Source organism: Leopardus geoffroyi, chromosome B3 (genome assembly GCF_018350155.1).
Source record: "Leopardus geoffroyi isolate Oge1 chromosome B3, O.geoffroyi_Oge1_pat1.0, whole genome shotgun sequence".
Classification (NCBI taxonomy): Eukaryota; Metazoa; Chordata; class Mammalia; order Carnivora; family Felidae; genus Leopardus; species Leopardus geoffroyi.
This window is the reverse complement of record NC_059337.1, coordinates 122,310,135-122,335,672: the sequence shown is the minus strand read 5'-3', so window position 1 is coordinate 122,335,672 and position 25,538 is coordinate 122,310,135. Positions and strand designations below refer to the sequence as shown.

Here is a 25,538-nt window from a genome sequence, read left to right as displayed (position 1 = left end):
CTTTAAAAATATAGTATTTTAGGCAATCAATGAAAAGTTTCCCTCCCACACTATCGTGCATTTACTGTTCTCAGTCCCTGCTATCCCAAAACACTGCTGTGGTTTGCTTCCTGTGTGTTCAACTAAAGATTCTTTTTACATTTGGAAATGCATATAGGAATATGTATATTCTTATCCCCTCTTTTACACCAGTGGTAGCATGCTTTATACCCTGCTCTTTTCAATTGACAATATAGTTTGGAGATCTTTCCATATCAGTATGTAAAGAAGTTTCTCATTCTCTATTTTTTAAAATTATTTTATTTTATTTTTCAGAGAGAGAGAAGCAGAGCACAAGCAGGGGAGGGGCAGAGAGAGAGGGAGACGAATCTGAAACAGGCTCCAGGCTGTCAGTACAGAGCCCGATGTGGAGCTCGAACTCATGAGCTGTGAGATCATGACCTGAGCTGAAGTCGGACACTTAACTGACTGAGCCACCCAGGCGCCCCACTCTCATTCTCTCTTTTAAAACAACAGCATCGATTATGTTGTATGGGTTTACCATAATTTGTTTAAACAGTCCACTTTTGATGAACTTTAGATTGTTTCCAATCTTTTGTTTATACTGCTATCAATAACCTTGTTTTCTGCCCATATATGAGTATATGAAAGATCAATTCTTGAGTGGAATCACTGGCAGAGGGTATTTGCATCTGTATGGGTTAGATATTGCCAAATTGTTCTCCACAGGGACTGTATCAGTGTGCCCCCATCAGCGATGTTTGAGTGTTCCTGTTTCCCCACAGCTTTGCCAACACAGGGTATTATTGAACTCTAGATCTTTGCCAGTTTTACAGGGGCCAATGGTATCTCAGTGCACTTTTACTTTGTGTAATTCTTTTATTAAAAGTAAGGTTGAGCATCTTTTTGTATGTTTAATAGCCACTTGAATTTCCTTTTCTGTGATCCATTTGTTAATTTCCTTTGCTCCTTTTTCTGTTGATGAGTTGATTTGAATTTATTTTTTCTATTTCAATTTTTTAAGTCCATGTCAATAACAGACTGGGGCCTCTGGTGAAAAACTTTTAGTATTTATCAGAATGCTGTATATCAAGGATTATTTTGTATGAGAATCACTGATTTAGTTCTATCTCACAGGTATCTCATGGTCCATCAAAGAGACTGCTGGTAACAGTGGGTCAAACCAGGAGGGGCGTGAACAGCTCAAGAGCCGAAACAGCTTCTCCTCCTATGCACAATTACCCAAACCTACTTCTACCTACTCCCTGAGCAGCTTTTTTAGAGGTAAAGAGATTGTTAAAGGGGTAGGGGGGCCCTCCTTTTCTCTTTCCAAAAAAAAAAAAAAAGCACTCAGTTTATAATTTTCATTTACTCTGGAAGAAAAAGATTATTGAAGGATAAAGAATTATCTTTGGAACTGGCAGTTAGGGATTAGAAGTCAGAGAAGAGAGACATTCAGAGGGATTTGGCAGGAACATGATGAACAAAACTGACATTAGTTCTGTGGCAGGTGCTGAAGAAATTTACCTAGGTCAGGATTCCTGCCTACCCCTGTGCATTGCTGTAGGGAACCCTTGTTTACTACTGGTGGGGATATAAAATGGCGTAGCCACTGCGGAAGATAGTATGGCAGTTCCTTAAAAAAGTAAGCCAGACATACAAGGACAAATATTGTATGATTCCATTTCTATAAGATACCTACAATATTTAGATTCATAAAGACAGTAAAATAGTGGTGACCGGGACTGGAGGTTAGGAGAAATGGGGAGTTATTGTTTAATGGGTACAGAGTCTTAGTTTGGGATGATGAGAAAGTCCTAGAGATGCATAGTGGTGATGGTTGTACAGTGTGAATGTATTCAGTGCCACCAAACTGTACATTTAAGAATGGTAAAAAACGTTTATGTCATGTATATTTTACCACAAGTAAAAAAATTTTTTTTCCCTGACTTTGTTTTTCATGGCACCTCAAATTTCTGAAGTTGAATGGAGGTTTGTTTTAAGCCTTGAGTTCCCACATTGCATAAAAAAGGTTCTATACATACTGCATCCTTAACCAAGTGAAATGCTTCTGACTGGAACTATTGACCTCTCCCCTTACATGTTCTTTACTTCCAGGGAGAACTAGACCTGGAAGTTTCCAGTCTCTTTCGGATGGTAAGCATTGACCCTCTGCTCTGGAGTACTATGGGAGATGTTACTGATATGGGGTACACTCTGCAGGGTCATGGAGATAGGTGGTAATTAGATGAAATGTTTTCTGAGTCTACCACCATTATTAGAGAAATTTTCTGATTTTGAGTAAGGAGGTCAAGATCATTCTGGCTATAGGGGCAAGGGGTGACTTCTAGGGGTGCTGTTTCTGGGGAGGAGCTGAGATCTACTTTGGGCCATAAAGATGCCTTGGGACCTCACGAGTCAACAAAATGCATGTGAGAAGGAAGCTGTAGAGGAGAGGAGTGACATGAAGATGGTGTCCTTCTGAATCAGCTGCCTATTTTTTCCAGCTCTGTCGGACACACCTGCCAAAAGCTATGCTCCAGAGCTGGGCAGACCTAAGGGGGAGTACAGGGTGAGTTATATCTTGTACTGGTGTGACACTTCACACAGTGCAGAGTGCTTTGACATACGTTATCTTGCTTGATCTTCCTAACTTTTTGACCAGCTAATACCTTAACTTTTATGTAGAGAAGAAAACTGGATTTCTAAATATCAGGGCTTGCCTTGGGTCTCACAGCTATTAAATGGTAGAACTGGGACTCCGTTTATTTTCTGATTCTGTCCTAGCGCACTTCCCTTACCCATTACACTGCCTTTTGAAGGCTGTATTTTGAAACTTTTGATCATCGCTGTGGTCTGGAAGCTTTGTGGAGCTCATATTCCCAAGAAGCACATAACAAAGTAAATTGATCCATAAGGAAGAAAGTATATCATAAGATCCAGAAGAGAAACATGTCTCCTTCTTTTCCTTCTGTCTGCATAACTGTCAGTTAGAATCCCAAAATGTGACTAATTGTATCTAGGGGGTGACATCCTGAACCAGTAGGCATAGGGTTATGGTTTTGTCAGTTGGTTCTTTCCCTTTTTGATCCATTTCTTCTTGCCTGTATTGTCCCTGTTGTAATTTCTTCAGACACTCAGAACAAGACCATTCTTGTTCTTCATTTTTTTTCATCCATTCCCTCCCACAAAATATTTCCCCATTAGGGAATAAAGATAAGAGTTTTAAGTGAGGAGCTGGCACACTGATAATGCTGATCCCTTAACTTCTTGAGATTCGTGTGTTGCTAATATTCTAGGATTATAGCAATGACTGGAGCCCCAGTGACACAGTGCGACGCCTTCGGAAGGGCAAGGTAAGGCCACTGGAGAGAGAATTCTTGTGGGAAAAGAGCACCATGGCTGGGAGAAAACATTTTCAAAATACATATGTTATAAAGGATTTTTTATCAAGAATATATAAAGAACAATGATTATCTTCAATAAGAAGATAAACAACTCAGTAAAAAACTTGGTGCAAGATGTAACCAGTTACGTCAAAAAAAGATACGTGAATAGCCAAAGAGCACTTGAAAAATTCTTTCACGTTAACAGTTATCAAGAAAATGTGAATTAAAACTGTGAAATACCACTGTATAGCCACTAGAATGGCTAAACTTAAAAGTATTGATCATACCAAGCATTGGGACGCTGTGGAGGAGCCAGAATTCTGGTACACTGAGAGCAAGAAGGGAAAATGTTAAAACTACTCTGGAAAATAGTCTGGCACCTTCTTATGAAGTTAAACACACACTTAACTTCATTGCTAGACATTTACAATCTAAGAGGAATGAAAACTTATGTTCAAAGACTTATACACAAATTTTTGTAACAGCTTCATTTATGATAGCCCCCAAAGTGGAAATAACCCAAATATCCTTCAGGAGATAAATGGATAAATGGTGATATGTCCATACAATGGCAAACTGTTTACCAGTAAGTAGGAATAAATTAGTGGTACTCACCACAATGTATTGATTCATCTCAGAAATGTGATCTTGAAGGGCACCTGGCTGGCTCAGTCAGTGGAGCATGTGTCTCTAGATCTCAGGATCATGAGTTCAAGTCATGTGGGTGTGGAGCCTACTAAAAACAAAACAAACAAACAAACAAAAAAGTGAAATTGAGTAAAAGAAGCCAAATGTGAAAGAGTACATATCGTATGGTTCTGTTTCTGAAATCCTAGAAAAGGGAAAACTTTGGTGATTAAAAGCAGGTGAATGGTTGCGAGGGGCTAGAGATTGGGTGGGGGGGAGTTGACATCAAAGCTGACAAGGGAACTTTTTGGGGTGATGGAGTTGTTCTGTATCTTGATTATGGTAGTATATGAACTTGTCAAACTCACTGAATTTTACAGTTGAATAGGGTAGACTTTATTGTATGTAAATTATACCTCCTTAAAAAGAGAACAGGTGATCTCTCTACCCATTGACTTTGGCAGGACTTCATCAGGACATCAGGACTTTCTTGCACGCTAATTCTGTTCTTATTTTGCCAGGCCTGCTCACTAGAAAGATTCCGCTCCTTACAGGACAAGCTACAACTCCTAGAGGAAGCAGTAAGCATGCATGATGGAAATGTCATTACTGCAGTAAGTTGTGGGTTTTGTTTGTCGTTTGTTTAATTGTTGTTTTCAGTAGTTTCTCAGAGTCCATTCAGAATAGGACTTTAACATTTTAGGTTAAATGTCTAGTAAAAATCCTAGATTTCTCTTACTTATTTGTTTATTTTAAGAGAGAGAAAGGGAGAGCAAGAGCATGGAAGGGGCAGAGAGGGGGAGAGACACAATCCCGAGCAGGCTTTGTGCTGTGGGCACAGAGCTTGATGCGGCACTTGAAGTCACAAACCATGAACTAAAACCAAGAGTCAGATGCTTAACTGAGCCACCCAAGCACCTCCTCGATTCCTCTTAAAGTGTAGGATTCTCAGTAATACATGCTCTGAGGCTTGGCTGGCAGGACATACATTGTATGTGGAACTCTTGATTATAATCAGGAAGCAGCAGGTTGGCTTCTAAAAAGTAATCTGAGAGAGAAGACGTATGAGAGCAGTCTCTCAGAGGGGGTGTCTCTTGCCAGTGTGGGAATGGGCAGGTGGACTTCTCTTAGACATCTGCCAAGATGCCTAATGTGTCGCTGACATCATTTCTAGACATCAGGAGCTCAGGGCAGGGCTTTGAGTTTGAAAGGTTACACAGAGTAATTTATTCTTTGTTCTCCTTTCCTCTAGGTTCTGATCTTCCTGAAGAGGACACTGAGCAAAGGTGAGCATGGGTTGAGAGAAATCTTCAGTCGACAAGATACCTGCTACATTTGAAAGGAGAATGTCATTGTGGCTTTTATCAGAATTCACCATCATCAGGTCTGTTTCTGAGACAGCTGGGATGGCCTAAGACTTCAGAGTATCCATCTCATCTCTTGAGGGCAGTTTTTCATCCTGTAGGGTGATAAGTCTATTAACTTCAAAGTGTCCCTATTTGCTAGACAGACAGATGGCTGTGTTGATTTGAGGACTTCAGAGTCCATGCTAGGTGCCTGCTGGTTGAGTTGGTGAAGGCTGGCTGAATGGCTAAGAGTTGCCCTGGACCATGGAGTGCATTGACGGTGGATTGAGCCAGAGGAATGGGTACCATAAAAAACTGTTCCTTGCTTGTGATTGGCTCTGAGATGTTTGGAATGTATGAGGAGGGAGACCAATTTCACACCTGAGTAATAGGCTTTAATTTCCCCACCTAACTATTTCCTCCCTGCCAGAGATCCTCTTCCGAGAGCTGGAGGTGCGACAGGTTGCTTTGAGACATCTCATTCACTTCCTTAAAGAAATAGGGGATCAAAAGTTGCTTTTAGACCTCTTCAGGTAAGAACTGATCATCTTGTCTATGAAGTTTACTGAGTCTTTATTCAAAGCACGCTGGAGAATACAAAGAGAAAAGACATTGTCCTTTTTTTGTTATTAGATAAGATACTGAAATGGTGATGGGATAACTAATAATGCACCTCAGCTTGTGATAAAGTGACAGTATAGCAGGTGGTTAAGAAGGAGGCCCTGGAGTCAAACATACCTACATTGAATACTGGCAACACCACTTAGTTCATAGAGTGACCTTTAGTTCCAAACCTGTACAATGGAAATGATGATTTGTACCCGGCAGGTCATTATGAAGATTAAAAGAGTTAGTGTGGGAAAAGCACTTAGCTTAATACATAGTCTGTATTAATATTTTTAAGCATTTTGTTATAAAAGACTCAGAATAAAGGTATCTTTTATTGCTTGGTCCCCAATGATGCCAGTGGGAAGTACGGTGGAAGAGCAAAAGAAGAAAATAACAATCTTTAGTCAGGATACCCAAGGAAAGCCTCATGGAAGTGTTTAGGAATTGAGACTAGGTAGGATTCTAATAGGTAGAGAGGCAAGAGGTAGGCATATGTGTTGGTGGTCAGGGGCAGGAGAATATCTTCTACCATGTTTTCATTCCTTCCCTATCTCATTCTAATCAGTAGAGACTTTCCTGCCCTTAGCTTAAAATGTATTTTATGTCTTTTCTTCAATGTCAGGAAAGGGGTTAGAACCTTTGTTTAGGCTGATAATGTGGCCCATGGTAACTCCAATTATCTAGTGACTCCAGCACAGTGATGAGCTGCCCCAAGACTATGGTGGGAAAAGCAGATCACCTGGTCAGGGCCAAGATTACAGATGTTAGCCAGGAATTTGCAGAAGACATGTTCATTGAGGCAGGCTGTTCCCTCCCTCCTTCCCTCCCTCCTTCCCTCCCTCCTTCCCTCCCTTCCTTCCTTCCTTCCTTCCTTCCTTCCTTCCTTCCTTCCATCTCTCCCTCCCTCCCTCCCTCCCGATCAACGAGGCTTTATTAGGCATCACCTCTAGGCCAAAGCAGTGACATTAGTTACAGTGGTCCATTCAGAATAAGAAAGAATTAGAAGACAATATCCTTGTTCTCCAAGGTCTTACCACCTTTGGGATAGACAAAACCCATTCTACACTACGTGAAAACAACAGAATAATATAGAAAATCTGTTTCCAAGACTGTTCTGACAGAGAAGAGGGCTTTAATCTTTCCAAAAAACCCTGTAAGATTACTGTGGGCTAAGGTTTTGTGGAGGCTCTGAGCCTATCAGACCTGTTAACATTACAAAGTTATTACTGTCCTGCAATGCCTTCTTGTCCTTGCTTCTTTCTCAGCTAGAGCGATCAGGGGAACAATCATACCTGATCCACCATGTGTTTTGAAGAGGTTGCTCATAGAAATTTAAAAGGAGGGCTTATTTCATTTATGGAGGCAAATGAGTTTGAATTGTGTTTCTCCTAGAGCAGCCATCCTATTTTGTGAGGTTATACTGCCACACATCAATAGATAAAAATGCCCTGCTCCCTTCTGCTTCTTCCCAGGTTCCTAGATAGAACAGAAGAGCTTGCGGTAAGTGTGGCCTTTGTTTCAGTTGGGGACCTGTTTAACAGAAATCTAAGCCAAAACCCAGCCTCCAAGATCCCAGAAATCTAAGCCAAAACCCAGCCTCCGAGATCCCAGACTAGTTAACAGTTTCCTTCCTTTGGTATTGATTGCATCCGGAAGAGAAAGGCACTGGGAAGCCTGAAAACTAAATCCAAATGATGTTCTGTTTCTTTTTATATGCTCTTTTGATTGGGCGTGTCAATAAACACTTTTTTGAATAAATGAATAAAAACTGGCCTGGTCAATTTGTAATTTGTTTTTTAGTTCTTAGTTGTTTTCAGTTCCTGGTTTGTAGGAGCTTTTGGGTTTTGGCTTCTAATACTAGAAGATGTTGGAGAGTTAAGAGGGATTAGAAAGCAGATATAGGTCAAGAAGGAAGATAGGTCAAGCCGGGCTGCACCCAATACACATTTTGGCTGAGGGCTGAATGGCCAAGTGTGCAAACTGATTTTTGGCAGATTTTCACCATTACAGAATAAACTCCTGGAATACCAGAATAAATCTGAAATTGTACCAAAAATTTCATTATTTTATTAAAAATGTAGAGATATACTTTTAAAAGTTTGCCATTGTAGTGCAGGGGTAAGAATTCCTCAGCATATCCATGGCAGGATTGTCCCTTCAGTCACTACACCACACGTTTGTGGTGTTATCAGTGCTCACATTCAGCTGGCACGCTTAATAATCTTGCTAACCTTCTTCACACAGCAGAATAAAATTGAGGAAAATGTTTTTTCAGTCACATTTTGTAAAAGGAACTTTTACTTAATATTCAAGGCATGGAACAATCACAAAAATCCTTTATCTTAATCTACTGAAAGTGATTGGCAGTCTGTAGCAATCATTTTGAAAAGCTTTTTGTTTACATTTTTAATCTCCATAGATTTGTTGTGTTTTTTTTTTAATGTTCTTTTTTTTTTTTTTTTTTTTTGAGAGAGAGAGAGAGAGTGTGAGCAGGGGAGGGGCAGAGAGAGGGAGACACAGAATCTGAAGCAGGCTCCAGGCTCTGAGTGTCAGCACAGAGCCCAACATGGGGCTCGAACTCATGAGCCATGAAATCATGAGGTGAGCTGAAGTCGTATGCTTAACCGACTGCGCCACTGAAGCGCCCCTAATCTCCATGGATTGGAAGCTGTAGGGAATTTTCTTCATACAGCATTCTTATAAAGTTTGTTGTTTTGAAGTTTGATTACTGAAAATAGATGTGTTTGGGTAACGCATTTTCTTCTAAAACTTTATTTTCTTCCTATTCTCTATTATATTTGAATTGAAGATTCAGATTTACATGCATGCTGTTGTATATAAATTTGGAGTTTTCCAACCTTACGAACTTGAGAATTGACAAAGCTGATGATAGTCTCCTTTCAGTTTCTCCTCACAGAGTGGGAAGTTTACCTAAGTAGGACTTTCCTGAAAGACTTAAGGCCAAATGGAATTAAACAATAAAAATAAATCATAGCTCTCAAAGATTGCTTTCTTTGGGGCGCCTGGGTGGCGCAGTCGGTTAAGCGTCCGACTTCAGCCAGGTCACGATCTCGCGGTCCGTGAGTTCCAGCCCCGCGTCAGGCTCTGGGCTGATGGCTTGGAGCCTGGAGCCTGTTTCCGATTCTGTGTCTCCCTCTCTCTCTGCCCCTCCCCCGTTCATGCTCTGTCTCTCTCTGTCCCAAAAATAAATAAAAAACGTTGAAAAAAAAAATTAAAAAAAAAAAAAAAAAAAAGATTGCTTTCTTTAATACTAGGAATGATTGTATACCAAACATATAATGAAGATTAGATTATGATATAATTTCTATTCTATTTTATGTTATCATTTACATTTTTATATACTTGTTCCTAAAAGGATATACTGTCTTTCTTAAAGCCAGTTCATTCTCTTAATATCCATATTAACTGTCAATCTGTTTATTTATGAAAGATTGTATTTTTAAGTAATCTCTACACCCAACGTAGGGCTTGAACTCACAACCCCAAGATCAAGAGTTGCATGCGCTACCAACTGAGCCAGACAGGTGTCCCTAATCTATTTATTTTTTTATTTTTGGAAAGTTTTTAATAATTGTGCATAAAATCTCAACTTTTATAACCATCATAAATTATTGCATCAATTAGCTCTTGTAATAATAAATAGGGACTAACTTTTAATTATTTTTAATTTTTAATGTTTATTTTAGAGAGAGCACAAATGTGCTCACGTGCAAGTGGGGGAGGGACAGAGACAGAGGGAGACAGAGGATCCAAAGTGGGCTCTGTGCTGACAGCAGAGAGCCCCAGAGCCTGACGCTGGGCTTAAACTCAGGAAATGTGAGATCATGACCTGAGCTGAAGTTGGACACTTAACCGACTGAGCCACCCAGGCGTCCCAAATAGGGATTTAATCTTCAGTTCCTTTTTCAGAATTCCAAAATAGAAAGCACATAAGGAGATTGTCTTTCAGAGTTATATATATGACTTACGGTATTTGAATGTGAGTCTTCACGTGTCAACAGTGAATCAGATGACTTGCCTTACTTGTGTTACTGATGTTGTCAATTATTAGGTATTTACAGGATAATGCTACCATTGATTGCGTATAAGGTCAAGGATGCCAAAAATAATGTTGAAGTAGGCATTTAGCTCTTTGGCCTTTTGAAAGACTAAGGCTGAAGCAAAAGCTGGTTTTAGTTAAATAGGCTAAAGCCAAACTTTGGAGTAAAGCTGGGTGCTCAGCTACTCAGTGCTTCATTGTAGGCCAGTGCTGTCCAAATAGAGCTTCCTACGATGATGGCAGCATTCTGTATCTGTGCTACTGGATATGGTAGCCACTAGTCCACATGTAGCTTTTGTACACTTAAAAAAATGACTACTGTAACTAAGGATCTGAATTGTTTAATTTAAATCATTTAAATGTAAATGTAAACCAGATATGGGTAGTGGTTACTGTATTAGATATTGCAGTTATAAATAAACCAAAGAGTGATTTTGAAGATTTTTTTTTTTAAGTAATCTGTATAACCCTGAGATCAAGAGTCGCATACACTGGGGTGCCTGGGTGGCTCAGTCAGTTAAGTGTCCGACTTCAGCTCAGGTCACGGTCTCGTGGTTTGTGGGTTCAGGCCCCACGTTGGGTTCTGTGCTGACAGCTCAGAGCCTGGAGCCTGCTTGGGATTCTGTGTCTCCCCCTCTCTCTGTTCCTCCCCCGCTCATACACTCACTCTCTCTCTCTTTCTCTCTCTCTCTCAAAAATAAATGAACATTAAAAAAAAAAAAACAAAGTCACATGCACTACTTACTGAGCCAGCCAGGTGCCCCTGAAGAGCAATTTTGAATCACTGTTTATCCTCTCCACACCCACACACCCATCCACATCCAGAGGAATCTCTGATAATGAAGAATTTAGTTTTTAAGGATGGAAGGTCTAGTTACATAGCTAACTCAGCCTTCTAAGGAGACAAAATAACTCAAAGCCTGCCTTTTTTCTTTTTTTTAAATTGTAGTTGTCTCATTATCGAGAGCACTTGAACATTCAGGACCCCGAGAAACGAAAAGAATTTCTTAAGACCTGCATCGGGTAAGTATGGGGGAGAAATGTTTTTAAGCATGAATCTTCTTAAATAGAGAAGCGAAGAGACTAAGGAGTGGATAGGTAGTTGAAGGGAAAGCGTAATAGTGGGTCATATAAGCATCATTAAAGATGGTCTCATTCAGTGAAGTGATTCCAAAATTAATTCCCCAGTAGAGTTTTCACTGATGGGTAGTAAATTGAGAAAAATAAAGGCAATAAAAAGAGGATTTTTTCTACTGCTAAATTTATTTTATTTGAAGACTGCCTTTTATTCTGGAATATTTTGGGGCGCCTGGGTGGCTTGGTCGGTTAAGCGTCCGACTTCGGCTCAGGTCATGATCTCACAGTCCGTGAGTTCGAGCCCCGCGTCGGGCTCTGTGCTGACAGCTCAGAGCCTGGAGCCTGTTTCAGATTCTGTGTCTCCCTCTCTCTCTGCCCCTCCCCTGTTCATGCTCTGTCTCTCTCTGTCTCAAAAATAAATAAACGTTAAAAAAAAAAAAATTAAAAAAAAAAAATTCTGGAATTTTTTTTTTCCTTCCTCTCCTTCCTTTTTTTGGTGACAAAATGCATTGGAATTTTTTTAAATGACCTCATATATTAAAATAAAAAGTCAGCAACACTTTACCTTCCATATTATTTTCAGTGTTACTGGTCCTTGAGACCCCAAAGCACAAGAACCACTGATTCAGCCTAGGTGTTTATCCAGGATGTAAGTCCCTGTAAAAACCAGCCCCATATATTATTCTTCCAGTGATGAGCACTCACTGCTCTTGGAAGTAGCTTATTTTATTGTTGAATAACCTTCATTATTGTAAAATGTTTTGTTATCTTGGGCTGAAACTTGCTTCCCTCTATCTTTCAAGACAGGTATAGAGTCTTCCCGGTAGGCCTTACTCCAGGTTCAGTATTCATGGTTGCTTTAGTCCCTAATGGGACGTGAGTTCCCGGTTTCACATTTAGAAATTTGTCTTTGTCTGTGCAATCCTTAATTTGAACATTATCAAATACTGAGCTATGTCATAGTGGCCTCTGGTGAACCAAGAGAAAAGTTGGAATAGTGAAGGAACTGAAACCTATTGCTGTCTCTCTTTATCTCTTGCAAAAATTGGCTGTGGCTCATGCTTCTCTGGGATAGTGTAATTGAGTTTCAGAATTCTTCCAGGAGTGAGTGGAGTATGGGACTAAGACAGCACTTTCTAAAGGAGAGATCTGTGAACCGGAAGCTTAAAATCTGGCTTCTATTCCTGGCCTTACCTCTTGACTTACCATGTATGACTTTTAGGCAAGACGCTGTTTGTCTCTTAACATTTTCACATGTAAGATGAAAGGTGGGGACCCTTGATCAAGTTTGTGTAGATCTGTGAGATCTTTATCAATCTATAAACGTACCACCATGCCTTGTAATTTAATTGTACCTTATTTCTCTGCAGTAAGAAACCACAGCACTTCACTGGGTTGTGGGTGATAGGCAGTTGGCTAAGCTCACTCACTCAGTATCTCATTTGTCACCAGCTCCCACAGTGAGAGGATTCTAACTAATACCTCAGCCAAACTACTGATGACTACATACATCTTGTGGACTTTGAGGATCCTTCCTTCCTTTTTTTTTTTTTTTAAAGATTTTATTTTTCTTCAAGTAATCTCTCCACCCAACATGGAGCTTGAACTCATAACCCTGAGATTAATAAGAGTCTCACGCTCTACCAACTGAGCCAGCCAGGTGCTGATCAGGATCCCTCCTGAAGTGGCAAAACCTTAAATACAAAATCCTAGTCAAAGGTCTATTCTGTTTTCTGCTTTCTCTCTCTCTGCCTTTCAGGGATGGTCTAAAGGTGCATTGGGATCAGATTTGTGAAGCGCTGTGAGCCTCTTGTGCTTAGAGTGGTGTTTTGGTTTAGTTGGGTTTGTTTCTTGTTTTAGTAGAAAAAGAGGCGCTAACCTTCTGGCTCTCTACCAGTTTGCCATTTTCAGCAGAAGATTCTGCACATATTCAAGACCATTACACCCTCCTGGAACGTCAGATCATTATTGAGGTTAGACTCCTTATCTCTACATTTTCTGCTTCAATGCCAGTGCTCAGTGTCATTCAGCATCTAGGAGACTTCTGTGCTCTGTCATATATGTCATTTCCTGTTACACTCTGCGAGAGCCTTTCATTTCCTCTTTACGTGATCGCCCTTTTCCCTCCATTGTTCTCAGGCATCCTTTTCCTTCTCACTTGCTCTTAACCTGGAAGTATTTTCTCTTCCTCCTAGAACTCCCATTTCATCCTTACTTCTCCAGTCTTCCTCCATTCAACATGGCTCTGTCATCATTTTATGGTTTTTAAACTCCCTTGGGATATCCTGGGCAGTTTCTTTTTCTCATCTTTGCCTCTTTCCTAGGATAGGAAACACAACTGCTGTAGTATTTAATGTTTTTTTCCTACCTCTACTCTGTGGACATTGTTGTTTTTTTTTTCACTTGTTTCACTCCACCACAGGCAAATGATCGGCATCTAGAATCAGCAGGACAGACTGAGATCTTCCGGAAGCACCCCCGCAAAGCTTCTATCCTCAACATGCCATTAGTGACCACGCTTTTCTACTCCTGCTTCTACCATTACACGGAGGCTGAGGTATAGGCAAAATGTGAAAGACCCCATACACTCTCACTGCACAAGAGGAATATACTTTGAAGCCAGTTATTTCCTTGTGCTCTTAACAATGGGTGTGTATAGTTTTTGGAAGTCCACCTGGAAGCTTTCCTGGCCCTCAGAAAGGATAAGGAACAATGGATAAGGAACTTCATGTTATTTGACTTTCTATGCTCAGAAGGGGTGGGCCAAGTGGGAAAAGGGCTTGTGTGGCTTCCGGTGAGCTGGCATACTAGCATAGCACATTCTGTCTCACCAGTGCTGGTCCCACAGCAGTCCCTGTTCAAAGGTCCATAATTTCAAATGGATTTGCATGGTACAGAGAAGAGCAGCAGGGTGTTAAGTATTTGTGAGTACTCTAAAAAAATTTGTTTTTTGAAGAGATTTGAGTTTAATGGTAGTAGGTGGGAATGATCATAATGGTCACAAGATTAACATTAAAATTGGGAAATATATGTATTAATCCAGTTTCATTCAGCCAAGTTGTGATATCCTATTAGACCTGGTGGAGTTTTTCTCTTAAATTATTTTCTGTGTTTAAATGGCGACAGAGTGAAATGTAGTAAAAAGAAAATGTTAGATTAGGTGGTATTTGAGAAAGTCAATAACACTAAAATTCCTTCTCTACTTTCATCCTAGGGGACGTTCAGCAGTCCAGTCAACCTGAAGAAGACATTTAAGGTAGATATAAATTGGTCACTGTTGGGTAAGATAGTATCAGGATAACTACGTGGAGTGGATATTGCTTTGTAACCCTGCACAAGAAGTCCCTTAATATTCACAGTTAAAGGTGGAAAGGACTGAGTTTGTGGGAAATGAAGAAAGACTGCAACCGAATGGCTTACGGTGGTGCTGGGGCTTGGGAGTGAGGAGGTTCTTGATGACTTGAGAGATTTGTGCATTTTAAGGGGCAGAATCAACCCCAGGGGATATTTTTGCCTGTCTTTTCTAGAATTCTCCCTGATGCATTTCTACTTACCCTTAATCCCTCTGGTCTCTGTTTTTTAGATCCCAGATAAACAGTATGTGCTGACGGCCCTGGCTGCTCGTGCCAAGCTTCGGGCCTGGCATGATGTAGATGCCCTCTTTACCACAAAGGTGGGTGCCCTGGAGTTACCGTCTTGTGACCTCATGCCTCATGGGAATCTCGAGTTCTAGTTACTGGTTTACATTTTTCCTCCAACCTTTTATTTGTCAAACTGAAGGAAAAATTGAAAGAATAGTATGATAAACACAAATAGTCTTTACTTATTTCACTAGTTTATTAACATTTTGCCATATCTACTTTCTCTTTTTTTGCTGAACCATTTAAAAGTGAATTGCAGACATCGTGACACTTTTCCCTTGAATACTTAAGCATTTATTTCATTTATAACCACAGTATTATCAATTTCAGGGTATTTAATGTTAATATATTTTTAAAATTTATTTATTTTGAGAGAGGGGGAGGCAAAACGCAAGTGGGGGAGGGTCATAGAAAGAGAGGGAGAGAGAGAATTCCAAGCAGGCTCTGACAGGGGACTTGATCACATGAACTGTGAGATCATGACCTGAGCTGAAATCAAGAGTTGTATGCTTAACTGACTGAGCCACCCAGGCCCTTAACATTACTATAATATCATATGTATAGTCTGTATTCAAATTGGCACTTTAAAACTTTATGTTTTTGTGTTTGCTGTCAGGATCCAATCAAGGATCTTACATTACTTTGGTTGTCTCTATTTGTTTATATTTTAAATATCTTTTTTTCTACTATAGGTTTGAGAATTTTCTATTTCTTCCCTTTGTTAGGTGGTTCTTACTTGTTTTTTTGTTTTTAAGATTTTATTTTTAAGTAATCTTCACACCCAGGCTGGGGCTCAGACTCACAACCCCTGAGATCAAGAGTCGCATGCTTCACCAACTGAGCCTGCCAGCCTCCCCGCTGTATATATGCATACACACACACACACACACACACACACACACACACACACACATATATATATTATATGAGAGCATATAAACCTCCCATCCATCCACACTCCCTACCGTGTTATTCTAGTCTGACCATAAAATGAATGGTTACAAAGTGTGTTGAGTCTTTCTTGTCTAGCTACTGCTGCCTCATCTTCCCTTTTCAGAACTGGCTGGGCTACACCAAGAAGAGAGCGCCCATTGGCTTCCATCGGGTTGTAGAAATTTTGCACAAGAATAGTGCCCCTGTCCAGGTAATGGCCTCCTAAAGAGAGTTGGGTACAGGATCCTCTAGGAGACCTAACTTTTAGCCTCTTACTGGTCAGTGATGGGAGACTTGATCTGCTCTGGTCTTATCTTAAAGACAATATAGTAGCTGCAGTGGATCTTGATATAGAAAAGGTCAGGTAGGGAAGTTGTCCTCTGCCCTTTAGAAGGAATCCCAGACTGCCCCTCTCTGAGGAGCATCTACTGTGTTTAGCCCGTGTGGAGCACTGACATATTACTCAAATGATACAAAAGGAGAGCTCAGTGACAAAGGACATCAAGTAGCACTGAGCACAGCACCGGATCAGATCTAGAACACACCTGTTGCTGGCATGGATGTCTAATTATAGGGTAAGGCAGAGTGTGCTCTTCCTGTCTCTCCTGGGCCAGCATGGAAGTACTGCATAGAGTCCACCTCACTCCCTATTGCAGAACTAGTCTTATGGTTGATGGTGGGAATTGTAGACATCAGATACGGAACTCATGCCTTCCTCAGGATTTTTTTTGTGTAGCTTTTAGAACTCTTTGTTTTATGAGTCTGGGAGTCATTAATCAGAAGTACCTCTTCCTATAGATATTACAAGAGTATGTTAATCTGGTGGAAGATGCGGACACAAAGTTGAACTTAGCCACCAAATTCAAGTGCCATGATGTCGTCATTGATGTGAGTCCCTAAGAAAGGAGAAGCCTGAGTTAGACCCTCAGTGGAGAGTGGGGGATTATGATCTTCTCTGTCTAGATCCCTTTCAATTTTGGCTTTAACAGACAAGATGATCTGGCAAGAGTTAGTTTGGAGACCTGTTCTCCTGTATTATTTTCCCAGCCCTTTGACCTCTCTTTTTTTATAAATTTGTTGCATTCAGAGAATTCATAGAACTGAATCCAGCCACATGAGCTCTTCAGTAAGAAATTCTGTAGGTGTCTGACTACACTGTCCTCCCACTGTAGCCTCTCAGTCTCTCCTTGAACCTTGGCCCAGTGTTGGGAGTGGCAGGAAGAAAAAGGCCCTTGTAGAGAAGGCTCATTGGAAGTTTTATTGCTGTGTGTTGGTACAGACTTGCCGGGACCTGAAGGATCGTCAGCAGTTGCTAGCATACAGGAGCAAAGTGGATAAAGGATCTGCAGAGGAGGAGAAGATTGATGCCATTCTGAATAGCTCGGTAAGCAGCTACAGTTTACCCCCTGCAAGCAGTCTCAGGAGATGATCCCCAAAGTAGCATCAAGTATATATTCCCAAGGCCAAGATGGGGTCACAGTTAGCTGAGCATCATAGATATAAGAGTCTGTGAGCCTAAGGGTCTGAAGCGCTGCTTCAAAAGGCAGAAATTACTCCTGAGATGTGGGATGATCCAGGGGTAATCTGGGGACCTTGGGCAGAGATTTCACATAGTACCTTGATAATCGTTAAATGCATCAGGTAGGAGGTACACGCCCAGGGACCATGGGAATGACTGCTGCAGACGCAGAATATCCAGATGGTAGTTTTCTGGGGCCAGGTATGATCTACTGGTTGGAAGTAAGTGGCTAAAACAGCTTTTAGCTATTTGGGCAACACAACTGACTCATCTCTCATAGCATGAAATTACTGAGCTTTTTGTTAACATAGAGCTTAGCTCCCTGTTAGATATTTGGGAGCCTACCATGGAGTCATCTAAAGCTAGTGAATCTTGGTCCTGAGGAGGGCAGAGCCAGAATAAATGTCCTAAATCAGGCTTGTAAGATACAGAATGGGTATTTAATTCATCTCTGAATAAGCAAACTACCCTACATATTAGAAAAACATTTGTCACCTTCCCCCTCCATTCTCCTTATTCTTACTTTACCTAGCTGTGAGCCTTGTTTTATTGTATTCCCCTGCCTGTCTGTAGGGGTCAGTGGAAACTGATCATTGTTTGTTCTTTTCCACAGCAAATTCGATGGAAGAATTAAGTGGCATTAGCTACCCTGAAACCTGCCTCATTTCTTCCTTTCCTGCCTATAGTAGAGAGTGCTCTTTGTTGGGAGAATTACAGTATCACATCGCTTTGGACCCATCATCAAAAGGCAATGTCTGCTACTCTTAGGACAGAAACCAGCGTCTGGGCACAGACAGCTTCAGACTGATCTGTCCAAGAATCATCATCTAAGGGCCAAGATCTAAAGCTCTGACTCATGAGAAAGATTCTCTCCACCTGGTGCTCAAGTGAAGGTGGGAATAATTTCTAGATTGGACCCATATTGGGCAAGATCTCTCTTGGTCTGGGAAAATGACTGCTCTAGAAAAGAAGTCTCCTAGACTAAGAGGTCAGGGATCATAGGATGGCCACTCCATCCCTCTCAGCTAATTATGACCCTGGACTTGGTGCTGGACATTGGCAGTTCTGCTCTGAATGAAGTCAGAATAGAACCAAAATGGCTCTCTCTCAAGGGAACTCAGGAAGGGGTGCCAGTATAGCCAGGAGCTGTTGGAGGTGCCCTCACACCAGACTGCACAGAGTCCTCCACATAATGACAGAGAGTGCCCAGACGTCGTGTTTCTTCAGCCAGTGTCCTTCTGCTGCCCCAGTCTAGCCTCTGTTCGAGACTTGTGGTTCCTCTTTCACCTGCACACCAAGATGGCCTTGTGTGGGAGATAAGGATATCCCTGTTATTTACTTCTGTTTCCTCTACTTCTCCCACCCCAGACCTGTAACTTTATATGGAGCTAAGATTCAGCAGTGCTGGAGAGCTCTTCCTTTATGCACAAATCTCATTATTTCACTAGGAGCTTTCAGAAGGTCCACCAGGGCTAAACTCAGCAGCATTTCAGACAGTTAGGATATTAATTAAGATGGAGGTTTTAGTTTCATGCTTGGTTTTCAAGAGGGTATTCTGGAGTGCTAGCCTCCTGCTCTGTACCAATAGAAGCCTCTCTTCTCTATCACTGAATTGGGTTTCCCCGACATGCCTAGACTCCTAATAAAGCTATTTCTTCCTTGGTGCCTTCTCTCTTCCCTCCCAATTGTTTTGTGCAGAACAATGAAATAATTGCCTTGTCTCTTGGGACCACTACAAACCTGCCTCAGTGACCACATTCAGTAGTTTGTCAACACACATCAGGTCATGGAGTAACGGTGCTTATGGCAAAGTACAGCCGTGTGGTTAACAGAGCACTGTACCTGGAAACAAAAGACCTGGCCTCTTGTCCCAGCTCTGCTGCTGACAAGCTGTGTGATGTTGGGTGAATCCCTTTCTCTCTGGACTCACTATCTTAACCTGTCATAGGGGGGCATGTTTCTCTTGGAACTTGTAGAAGTCTATGCTCCTGTGACTGTGCAGAGCAGGTGAAGGGGTAGAAAGAAGAGATGTTGTATAGAGGCACAGAGCATGCTTAAATGCATGTGGTTCTCAACTGGGAGAATTTGGGCCCCAGGAGACTGTCCAAATCTGGAGAAGCTTTGTAGCCACAACTGGTGAATGCTACTGGCATCAAGTGGGTAGAAGCAAGGGATGCTGCTAAATATCCTACTACGTAGGACAGCCCCCGCCAACAAAGAATTACCCTGCCCAGAATGTCAGTAATGCAAATGCTGACAAACCCTGCTTTCGGGGGATTAGACTCTATCTCTTGCTCCTCCACTTTGAGATCCCCTTTGCAATTCCAGGTAACCTCATAGTTCCTTCCCTAACCATCTGTCTTGCTGTTCAAGAAACAGGATTTGCTAAATTATGCTCAAGTTATTTGCTGATAACAAACCACATTAACCTTATTAACTAGTATATCAGGGTTCATTTAGAGAAGCAGAATGTCTAGGAGTATATAGTCTGTTTATATGTGGGATTCATTACAGGGATCTGACTTTACTCAAGTATGGCCATTGGTTAAACAGGCTCTAGAAGGTTGTCTTCGTATCTGGTGGTAGAGGTGGACGTCCATAGGGCAGGCATTGGGGAAGGGAAGATGAATAAAATGTGAGGGAAAGCAAGGACAACATGGAGGCCATGAGGCTGGACAGGAACCCATGTCAGCTGTCACCGCCTCCAATGTTGAGGATGTGGGTGTCCTGCAGGCAAAACTAGCTGGTGGTCTTTGTCACGAAACTGAACACAAACCTGGCCCAGGAGTGTGAGAAGCTGTAAGAGGATCCAGGGGAAAGTGTAGTGATCATGGGTCCAGCTGCTGCTCCGCATCAACACGGTCACCAGCAAAGTACCTGCCCAGGCATTGTAAGCAAGCAACACAAACTGGCTGCTGCTTCAGCCTTCCAGATCCTATGCAAAAGTCTTGTGGCACACCCTAACTGGAAACATTGAGGGAAGGGAATTCTGGGAAATGTAGTTCAGCTTCGCCAACTTGACATGTTACCAAGCCACAACCACTGGATCCACATTTTTGAGGATGTATTAGTGAAGGATGGGCCTAGGATCCACGCCTGTACAGGTTAACCAGTGCTGAGTGGGGAGGTTTTGAACTTGTCTTTCCTTTGGAACAATAAATATCACTTGCAACATTAGGATGACCTACTCGCTGTTTTGATCAAAGGAAGTATTTCTCAGACTTGACGAGAATTTCCATACTCTTCACTTCAAGTGCTGAGATTGTGAGTGACATAGGAGCCCTTCTATGCAAAGGATTAGAGAAGCCAGCCACGAGAGGTCACATATTGTATGGCTCTAGTCACATGAAATAGCGAAAAAAGGTAAATCCACAGAGACAAAAAGATTTGCGGTGCCAGGGGCTGAGGAGGGTGGGGGGTACCTGCTTAATGGGTACAGGGTTTCCTTTCACTGGGAGGATAAAAATATTTTAGAACTAGAGGTTCCAGAGCATGTACAACACTGCAAATATACTTAATTGTTCACTTCCAAATGGCTGTGTTATGTGAGTTTTACCTCAATTTCTTTTAATTTAAAAAGTAGATTTGAGGGGTGCCTGGCTGGCTCAGTCCATGCAGCATGAGACTTTTGATTATGAGTTCGAGTCCCACATTGGGTATAGAGATTACTTTTTAAAAAGTGGATTAGAGAATTGAATAGTTTCGATTTCTGGTCTCAATTTTGCCATTGCTATAAAATAGAGTTCTGAATGTCACTGATTGTTTTCCCACCGTTACTGAAGTATAATTGACAAATAAAAATTGTATATGTTCAAGGTATACAGCATGATGATTTGCTATATATATTGTGAAATGATTACCAGAGTCCAATTAACACATCTGTCATCTCATATAGTTCCCTTTTGTGTGTGTGGTGAGAACATTTAAGATCTATTCTTAGCAAATTTCAAGTATATAATCTAGTATAATTAACTATAGTCACTATGGGGTACATTATATCCCAAGAATTTACTTGTCTTATTCTTCAGTAGCTTGAATACAAAAAGAAGAGGTATGAAAAATAACACCTTGAGTAGTGCTGGGATCTGTATGATATTCCAGTCTGGGAAAAATCTAGATGTCCAGAACCTTCTGTTAGGAAAGGGAGGATCCCATACTGCCCTGGTGTAGTGCTCCTAGGAGTAGCAAAAAGAATTCCTGTCCTCATGAGGCAAGTCTAGAAAACCTCTGGGTGGGGCTGGCCCCTTTAAGGCTCAGACTGAAGTAATCTGGTAGCTAAGGAGTCATAATGACAACTTTCTTGGGTAATTCTCCCTAGAAATGTAGTTCTTACTCTCCACGACCAGAAGTACCTAGGAGTAAAGCCACCTTCTCCTCATTTTGGTTGGTGAGAGATATATGTAAATGGGCTTACATATCTCTGGCTTCATTTTCTAAAACTCTAGATGTCCTTGGCCTAGAAAAGAGACCATGTTAAATTTGGGCCCTTTCCTATCCTGTGGGGAACACAGAGTTGATTGAAAGGGAAGAATTCCTTTGAAGTGGTGTGTACATGTTCAGTCCTATTTCTAAAATCTTGGAGGGAATAGAAGGGACAAGGCCCTGGCCCACAACCACCTGTGAAACCCACTGCTAAAGTAAATGCATCTGCTGAAAAACGTGGCTGTAGCCTATGTAGATGACCATCACTTTGGATTTTTGTTCAGGTTTTTCATGAATCCAGATATTCCTGATCCGCGAGCAGTCAGAGCTTAGGAATCCTCCAGGACTCACACTGCAAGTACAGAATCTGAGAGGAGAGAGGTGCTGAAGCCCACCATCACAAGAGCTTGTGACTGGGGCACACACCTTCCTGCGTAGACTCCCTTGTCTTCTAAGAGAGGGAGCCAAACTGATTGGTATCTATCACTGCAGGATATGGTGGCTTGGAAATGGACTTGCTTGAGGACCTTGAATCCCTGCAGTTTGAGTATGGGATTCAAGAGGAAGACTGCAGCTGGCTGTATTTGCAGGGCCGTTCTCGAGGGCTGGTGATCAAGGCCTGTGCCCATGCAACTTTCTTCTGCAAGCTACTCTGTAATTTGAGGTAAGCTAGGTCTCCAAGGTCAGGCAGATGGAGAAGAATCCCACTGCAGAGAATCCAAACGACTTAAACTTTTTATATTGGAGGATAGACTTGGCAGGGGGAGTGTCTTCCTACCTTTTCCAACCCACAGTCAATCACTCCTGGTCTGAAAGCACCAGGAAATGCATACCAGAATCCCTTGGCTGTGGTTACGTAACAAAGCATGGCTTGTGATTACCTTTTGGTGGGTAATTGGTTAAATGATCATCAATTCATTCATTCACCCATTCATCCTTCATTTGGACCACCAACTTGGCTTCTACAGCTACCATATCTAGCTATTCTCTGGCTATTGGCCGAAATTTTGGGGGCTAAGCTAATAGTGGAATTCTCCCTAACAGGAAAACCACCTGAAACTTTGGGGGTCCTTTTGGCCAGGTTACTTACATGAATACAGTATTCCAGGAATACTCTCAGTCTAGTCCTGACCTCTCATGTCTTTGTACAACGTGGCTTCAGACACTTAAACAAGAAGTGTGTGAGAGCAAGGTACTTAAGACCAGACTCCTGGATTCTATAACTCTCGGTTACTCCTTAACATTGGTAGCTCCCCTGCCACCAGACTACTTTTCTCGGAAATTAGATCAACTCCTAGATGGTGGGACCAGATCTAAATTGAGCATGTTACAGATACAGCAGAAACTCAAAGAGGTAGTCTGCTTAATGAGTTTGCTGATTGGTTGACTGATAAGAATACGTAAACCTTTTGGTTGCATCCCAGATGAGTGGTGAAAAATCAAAATATGAAACTTCCGGAGGCATTTTATATTTGGGAGGATTGGACACAGAGGAAATGCTTTCCTTTCAACTTAGAAAACTTAAATAGAATGTGGCTTGTGATGTATATATGGAAACTCCAGAGCTTAAGACCAATTTTTACAGAAATATAGAACAAATATAAGATGGTATAACAACAAAAAACAATGCCTTATATATTCAGAGGTTAGACTTTGTTCACCTTGGGCCAAGGGAACACATCCAGAACCAGTAAGTGACCCTTGGAAAGAGTGGCCTCAAACCCTTGGTCCTTAGTTTCTCAGGTCTGTTTTCCCTTATACACCACTTTTATAAATCATGTTTGAAAAAAGCTAAGTTATCTGGTTACCCAGATCTATGCAAAAGCGAAATAGCAAACTAGAAAGAGTAGGCATAGGGTGAGAAAAGGTATGCTTATCATGATGTCAGTGAAAATTGACAGCTGTCTGCATAGGAAACAGTGAAGGAACTGGCCCACAGTGTTCCAGGATGATGTATAAACAGTTGGCTGTTCACAATGATAGTCCTGAGTCAAACAGTTCAATATTCAGATCTTGTGTTTAAGGCAGGGAAATGCACAGTGCATGTAACAACAACAACAACAACAACAACAACAACAACAACAACAAATGTTCATTTAAAAATGTTTTAAACAAGTTTCGGTCCCTTGAAGGGGTATGCTTTTCTTTCTGGAAAATTCACTTAGGAGAAACATTTCATTCCGTAGCGATACTGGACAAGTGGCACTTGATTGGAATGCCTTATCTCTGGAGTACTAAAGGTGCCACCAGACTGCCATATGAGGAAGTTAAAGCAGAGAACACCAGAGGTTGACAGTTAAGAGCTACAGGCATATATTCATTAATGTGTCTGTGTGTTCCTTCTCCAGAGAATCATTACGTGAGAAGCACACTTCCAGGTGTCTCTTGACTGGATTGCTTGCTGACACTCCCAATGATGATGATGATGAGTTAAAGGTGGGCATCATTGGAGGTGGCCACCTTGGGAAGCAGCTGGCTCGTGCACTGCTTCAGCTTGTCCCCATCCCTGCTGAGAACCTGAGGATTTCCACTCGCAGGCCAGAGGCCCTGGGTGAGGAGCAGTGTGTGGTAGCTCTTTAGGTGTTGATGAGGCCATTTTGAAGAGGTTCCTTGAAGGAGGAACCCCTGCACGCAACACGCTGAGTTCTCTGCTTGCTAGCCCTGAGAAAAGCTAGGAAGATGTTTGTGTGTGTGTGTGTGTGTGTGTGTGTGTGTGTGTGTGTGTGTGTGTGTTTGTGTTTTAAAGGTTTTATTTTTAAGTAACTTCTGCACCCAATGTGGGACTTGAACTCACAATCCTGATATCAAGAGTCTCAAGCTCCACCAACTGACCCAGCCAGGGGCCCATAGAAAGATGGGTTTTAACTTGTTCCTTAAAACAACTTTCTTCTCATGCTTCTGTTTCTCTTCAGATCAAATAAATCTTTCGCTTTTTACTGGAAGAAAAAAAAAAAGAGGAAAACTTTCTTCTCCCTGTACATGTTTTATATCCATCTCTCCTCCCTGTGCCCTTGGTGATAAAATAGCTTTCTGAGTCTTTGATACAGAAAAGTTTTCTAAAGAGAGTTCAGATCTTCTCATTGGACCAGTTAGAGTCTGGTGGGTATTAACCAGTTCCAAACATTTGGCCTTGTGTTTTTAAAAATAACAATTACTAAATTTGAAAAAATGTTTTATAATAATTTTACTTACTAGTCTATGATGATAGAGGTCAGAAGAGTGGTTGCTTCTGGGGAGACTGACAGAGGAGGGACCCAAAGGAACTCTTTGGGGAGATGAAAATGTTCAATATCTTGAGAAAGGTATGAGTTACATGGGTGTATGCATTTGTCAAAAATGATAAGACTAGATAGTTCAGATGTGTGTGTGCCCTGTATATAAGTTATACTTCAGTAATAAAAGTATAACATAATTTTATGTATATTATAGGAAATTTAGAATATTCTATAATGAAGTAAATAATAACTATAATCCCCTTACCAGGGTTACCATTTCCTTCCTATATTTCTCTGCTCATATCAGATTATATCAGTAATTGATACTGTACAAAGTTGTTTGCATTCTGCATTTTTCACTTAATTTATCATAAGCATATTCTCCTATTACTTAACATTCTTCAAAATAATGATTTTTTTTTTTTCAACGTTTATTTATTTTTGGGACAGAGAGAGACAGAGCATGAACGGGGGAGGGGCAGAGAGAGAGGGAGACACAGAATCGGAAACAGGCTCCAGGCTCTGAGCCATCAGTCCAGAGCCTGACGCGGGGCTCGAACTCACGGACCACGAGATCGTGACCTGGCTGAAGCCGGACGCTTAACCGACTGCGCCACCCAGGCGCCCCCAAAATAATGATTTTAAGGCTATCTAGTATCCCAAAATATGGCTGTATGGTAATTTATGTTGTATTTGGTTG

General features: G+C 41.4%; 2 protein-coding genes across 5 annotated transcripts in view; both read left to right on the top strand.

The window, feature by feature from the left end:
- The window catches only part of VIPAS39 (VPS33B interacting protein, apical-basolateral polarity regulator, spe-39 homolog), a 25,471-nt gene extending 6,607 nt beyond the window's left edge, over positions 1-18,864 (top strand). The window contains exons 4-20 of one of the 2 annotated variants that reach the window (XM_045451687.1): positions 1,138-1,284; positions 2,119-2,157; positions 2,508-2,572; positions 3,300-3,356; positions 4,538-4,630; positions 5,269-5,302; positions 5,793-5,895; positions 7,444-7,471; positions 10,981-11,054; positions 13,006-13,081; positions 13,531-13,665; positions 14,323-14,364; positions 14,692-14,781; positions 15,807-15,893; positions 16,481-16,570; positions 16,962-17,066; positions 17,815-18,864. In XM_045451687.1, the coding sequence (XP_045307643.1) occupies positions 1,138-1,284; positions 2,119-2,157; positions 2,508-2,572; positions 3,300-3,356; positions 4,538-4,630; positions 5,269-5,302; positions 5,793-5,895; positions 7,444-7,471; positions 10,981-11,054; positions 13,006-13,081; positions 13,531-13,665; positions 14,323-14,364; positions 14,692-14,781; positions 15,807-15,893; positions 16,481-16,570; positions 16,962-17,066; positions 17,815-17,835 (1,286 nt within the window). In that variant the 3' untranslated portion in view covers positions 17,836-18,864. The remainder of the gene's footprint in view (positions 1-1,137; positions 1,285-2,118; positions 2,158-2,507; positions 2,573-3,299; positions 3,357-4,537; positions 4,631-5,268; positions 5,303-5,792; positions 5,896-7,443; positions 7,472-10,980; positions 11,055-13,005; positions 13,082-13,530; positions 13,666-14,322; positions 14,365-14,691; positions 14,782-15,806; positions 15,894-16,480; positions 16,571-16,961; positions 17,067-17,814) is intronic. The other variant, XM_045451688.1, reaches the window with a different exon arrangement.
- The window catches only part of NOXRED1 (NADP dependent oxidoreductase domain containing 1), a 21,001-nt gene continuing 13,451 nt past the window's right edge, over positions 17,989-25,538 (top strand). Inside the window, exons 1-3 of one of the 3 annotated variants that reach the window (XM_045451689.1) lie at positions 17,989-18,094; positions 22,116-22,287; positions 23,972-24,174. In XM_045451689.1, the coding sequence (XP_045307645.1) occupies positions 18,058-18,094; positions 22,116-22,287; positions 23,972-24,174 (412 nt within the window). In that variant the 5' untranslated portion in view covers positions 17,989-18,057. Of the gene's footprint in view, positions 18,095-21,011; positions 21,589-22,115; positions 22,288-23,971; positions 24,175-25,538 lie in introns of those variants that run through there. The other 2 variants (XM_045451691.1, XM_045451690.1) reach the window with 2 other exon arrangements.